The 5000-nt window shown below is 48.3% G+C and overlaps 1 protein-coding gene across 2 annotated transcripts in view; it reads right to left on the reverse strand.

The window, feature by feature from the left end:
• Positions 1–5000, reverse strand: part of LOC130382320 (DNA (cytosine-5)-methyltransferase 3A-like) — a 38161-nt gene that overhangs the window by 8629 nt on the left and 24532 nt on the right. For both annotated transcript variants that reach the window (XM_056589986.1, XM_056589987.1), the window contains 5 exons: positions 3327–3689; positions 2775–2933; positions 1015–1122; positions 475–631; positions 23–169 (listed from right to left, as the gene is read on the reverse strand). In XM_056589986.1, the coding sequence (XP_056445961.1) occupies positions 23–169; positions 475–631; positions 1015–1122; positions 2775–2933; positions 3327–3689 (934 nt within the window). The remainder of the gene's footprint in view (positions 1–22; positions 170–474; positions 632–1014; positions 1123–2774; positions 2934–3326; positions 3690–5000) is intronic.

The raw sequence follows: 5000 nt of genomic DNA on the forward strand, positions 1-5000 counted from the left end.
GATGGCACAACGGCCCCCTTACCTCTGGTCCGTTCATCCATGATCTCCTTGATCTTGGGCTTCTCTGCTGTGCCCTTGCGAGGCCTTTTGGCCGGAGGGGGCGTATACGCTGCAGCCTCTGGCTCCGCCCACACGTCGGGGTACACCTCCTTATAAGGACTCCGCTCCTCTGTAGTGCAACAGCGAACCAGGAGGTGAGTTACAAGGGGGAAGAAGGAGGGAGTCATTAGAATTGGATGCTGTAACATGAAACTGTGTATTCAATGGTTCACGTTTATATCATAAAGGACCATATATTCATACAATATGAAATACAGAATATAGGAATAATATTATACCACGTAGTATTAACGTTAATAAATCATATTTTAAAATTATGTAGGAAAAAGCAAAGAAATTAGCAACTGCCAATGACGCCTGACGGAGTACATGCCGCCCTTTTGTTTCTTTCGGACATCATTGGGGGGCCGCTACCTTCGGGGGGCTCCAGGCCCTTGGGCCCGCTGGGGAGGAAGCCCGTCATGGCCCACTCCACCATCTGTTTGTTCTGCAGGTCCACCGACTTGGACGTCTCCGTCTCGTCAGTGCTGGGGCACGCCTTGAAGGCCTTCCCCGCGCGGGTGCCGGCCACCTGGGGAGGACGGCCAAAGGGAGGGGTCACTCAACGGTCATGGAGGCTCCCGGCACGACCCCCAAAGAAAGTGGTCGCTCTGTTTGCGGATCATTTTGAGATGGTTTGACCAAAGTTCAGTTTTTTTCCCTTTTTTCCTGACGGTCACATTGTCTGATGCTTTGACGATAACAACATCATTCTAGTTTATAGTAGTGTGACAGCTAATGAACGCTTGAATGGATCTGCTAATTAGAAAATCCACAATCAACCCTCAACCTCCATCCCTTCGAAGCCCGTCAAGTTGCATTACCTCATCGCTGTGCCTCTGCCAGTCACTAACAGCAGCAGAAGATAGAGGAGAAGCTAGTGGAATGAGCAAGGCATCAGCCGGGGTTCCTCACCTGCAGCACTTCAAAGATGGCCTTCTTGTACATGGGCTGCTTGTTGTAGGTGGGCTGGTGGAAGGCATTGCAGAAGGAGCTTAGGGGCATTAGTTTCTCCACACAAACCTGATGGGGGACGGGGAATGAAATGGAGGACATAGATATGAATATATTAGTGGTACATTGGAGAGCAGAAAACTACTGTATTTCAGAAAATCAGTTTCAACTTAATATACCTGAAATGGAACAATGGCTCATTCAACTACATGCTACACAATAGGGTAGGGGTGTTTGGTATAAACGGTATAGAAAGTATACCGGTGTGAACTTGTGCTACGGTATGGATTTTGACGTTACGATGAGACCGGTGTGACCGATAGACAGTGTTGTGTGTAACGCGTTATAAAATAAGTGACGCGTTAATACAGTAACACAACTACTTTTTTATGTAAAAAGTAAAGTTACGCGCAACTATACGGTAACGAAACGTAGTTCCTTTTTCAATTCGGCGCAACGTTACTTTTCCAAGGGACAGATTTGACAGCGATACTGCCTTCTCAGACAGTATGCTATTGTGCAAGCACGCTGGCGCGCTTGCACAATAGTCCCTTCACAAACTCTAATTCCACGCCGTACGAAACAAACGCTGGTAGCATGAAGCTGTCTCTGCACCTCAGACATCGCTTCCGCAGGCATTTTCCAAAGGAAACCCTTATGAAAAAAAATAAAAAGCCAGAGGTGGACCGAGATGACAAATGCCATCACTGTTTACCTTTGTAAGGACATGGTTCCCTTTCAAAATGTCGATAGAAAGGGCTTTAAAGAGATGGTCAAAACACTCGATCCCTGGTTCGCGTTACATGGCCACACACACACACACAAGGCCAAATTGAGATGCCAAAATTATAGTCCGCGGCATAGCATAGTCGACCAAATATTAGTGTTTTTCAGAGATGGAAGTAACTTGAGAAAAGATTTAGCATTTTTCTATTCAGTTTTGCTGCCTAACCAGTATATTACCCCTTCAGAAGCATCGAAATTAAAAGATAAAATGAACATACCGTGATATAATATCGTTACCGTCTATGCCTTAAATCATACTGTGATATACATTTTAGTCCATACCGTACAGCCCTACCCTAGGGGTTGCACTATTCGACGAATCGCCGGGCGAGGTTACTACGACAAGTCAACCATGCCAGGACACTACTACTACTATGGCGCTTGCAGAAGAGACAGTATTGGATGAGCTTTAGCCACGGCAAACCTCAGAACTAGGCTGAGCACGAAAGTGTCTGACCAAACAAAATCAGGTCAGCGTCCCGCAAGATTTGTGCGTCCAGCCCCACTGGTTTACTCATTGATCTGTGTGTTGTGTTGACGCACTGCACCCCCACCTCTCCAGAGCACCAGGAGGGAGGGAGGGGGAGAGGGAGGGAGGGAGGGGGAGAGGGAGAGGGAGGGAGGGAGGGAGGGAGGGAGGGGGAGAGGGGTGCTAGCTCAGTACATCTCACTTGTCGATTATCAACGTTTACCGGACAAATATTGCAATATCGTAATTTTTGTGTGTGTATGTGATGACATCATCGACGACCAGTCGACCACTCGCCGTCGTGTCGACCTCAGGTGTGGAAAGGTTGACTCAAAAAAAAAAGGTTGACTTGCATGGCGTCAGACATCCTGTGATTGTCGCGGTACTAAACGTTTCATCCTCCCGACATGTTTCGAAACCGACAGGACGGGGGCCGAGCCGTCGGCGCGTGCCGCTCGCCACTCACCACAGAGAACTTCCCGTCTCCGAACCACATGACCCAGCGGGTGCCGTCGGCGGCGCGGCTGCGGCCCGTCATGTACCAGGACACGATGCGCCCGGGCCACCACGAGAACCCCCGCAGCTTGCCCCACACCAGCTCCCCGATGCCAAAGCCCCGGCCGTCCTGGGGAGGGGAGCACAACCACGGGCCAGAGGAGGTTAGTGTCGCCCTGGTCTGGGGGTGGTGGGGGGGGGGTGGAGGGGATAGGTTCAAACCCCAATGTCCTGCTGCCGACCCCTGCCTGCTACTTAACGACATGTATCTACTTAAACGTACTCTGTGAGTCACTTTCAATTAATATGTGAATTGTTGAGAATTGTTTGTGTCTTGGCTTATTTGGAGACATTAAGTATATAAGTATAAGACAGGACCCTTAAAGTCTTTGCCTGAGATAGATTGCTATGCAACCTTCCGAGGACCGTTATTGGTTCTCTTCAGTCCGTAGACCCTGGCTTTAATCCACTACCCTCTAGCTCCTATTTGACCCCTCTGCGACCCCTCGGCGACCTCTCTCACCTCATACTCTGGCTCAGCGTCCGCAGTCTTGGAGAGGGCGGTCTTGGCTTCGCCGCCCAGGGTCACCGGCTCAGGGGTGGTGGCCACGGTGGGGGAGGCGGGGTCTGTGGGTTGCTGCGTCTCTTGTTGTGGTTGTTGTTGATGTTTTTGTTGTGGTGGTGAGGCAGCTGCCGGAGGAGGCGGCGGCGGCGGCGGCGGGTGATGCGGAGTCTGTGATGGGGGCGGGGCCTGCGGGGGCAGTGGGGCCAGCTGTTTGCAGGGCGCCGGGCGCTTCGTGACCGCCGGCCGTGGGGGTTCTCTCTCCGCCTCGCCACGGTCACCGGTGGCGTTCATGGCCGACACCAGTTTGGCCTTCCTCTCAGCCTGCAACACAGACCACGGCAGACAGGCGTGAGCCAATCACAGAAAGAATCCGATTTGCCAACGCAGAGAGTCTAATAGTGCATGGCAGTTGACAGAAGAGCTGCTCACGATTTGCTTACCAGGAAGTCAGACACATAGAGAAGAGATAGAAATGGTCAAGTTTGGTAAATGGTACGATGAAAAGTGGTATGTGTTGATCCAATCGTTCATGAATGTTTGCCCTGAGCTTGAGTCCTAGACCATTTCTAGAAATATATATCCCGGTTGCTATTCATGCCTCACGGTATTTCATCAAGTCATCCATCTTCCAGTTAGCCCTACATTGCGAGTGGCACTCATGAAATATGAATATGAATTATAACTTGAGTAAACATACAGTAGCCTTATCTAATTTACATGCTCACACATTCAATTACCTCACACGCTACAGGCAGACATTTTTATTATCGGCAATCAAATATTTATGTCCACCGAAGCGCAGGGCGAGTGACCCCCTCTTAACATTTTACTCTCTTCATTAAGTCTAATCCAAACCACATGCTTTCAGATCATGAATCAAGTATTTCATTTTTTTGTGGTATTTAGGTTTTGCTTGGTGTTCAAGATGAAAGTCTTGTACACAGTAAGGGTCTACAACAAGGATGGGCAACTGGCGGCCCGCATCCTCACTCAGTCAGGCCCGCACATCATTTTTATTTAAAAAAATAAATGTAAAAACAATCGAGTTACAGAAAACTTGGTTAAGAAAGAAGAAAAGCAGAGTATCTGTTCATATAATTCAAAGGCAAACCCATATGTCTAGTTTGCTTAGAAACGACATCAGTCATGAAAGATTTCCACTTCAACTACTACAACTGCCCTGAAGTGAATATCATGCGTGTTAGGTTTGATTTCATTGAGTTGTTGCACTTAATGTTGGGCCACTGTTTTTCAGTTTTGTGACATCATTGAATGACGATGTATGTGAGCCCTTTGCACTGATCGAAATACTAAACAATCATGTGGCTGTTTGAGCATGGAAAACATGAAATGAATGTATGTTGGTTCAATCAACATACCATACATAGGTTATGAATCTGGAAGATTTTGTAGGTAGTGGCCATCCCCAAAATGCACCAGAATACAGGAAATCATATCCAACAAATTCAAAAATGTGTAGCTTCTCTCAGTTTACGTCGAGTTGAAGTGCACATGGCCCTCTGATGGTGATGATGAAGAATTGTGGCCCTCTTTATCATGAAAGTTGCCCATCCCTGGTCTACAAGATGAAAGATGAAAGGCTTGTACACACTAGGCGAAACCGAGCTATGT

This window comes from Gadus chalcogrammus, chromosome 5, assembly GCF_026213295.1.
Source record: "Gadus chalcogrammus isolate NIFS_2021 chromosome 5, NIFS_Gcha_1.0, whole genome shotgun sequence".
In the NCBI taxonomy this organism is placed as follows: Eukaryota; Metazoa; Chordata; class Actinopteri; order Gadiformes; family Gadidae; genus Gadus; species Gadus chalcogrammus.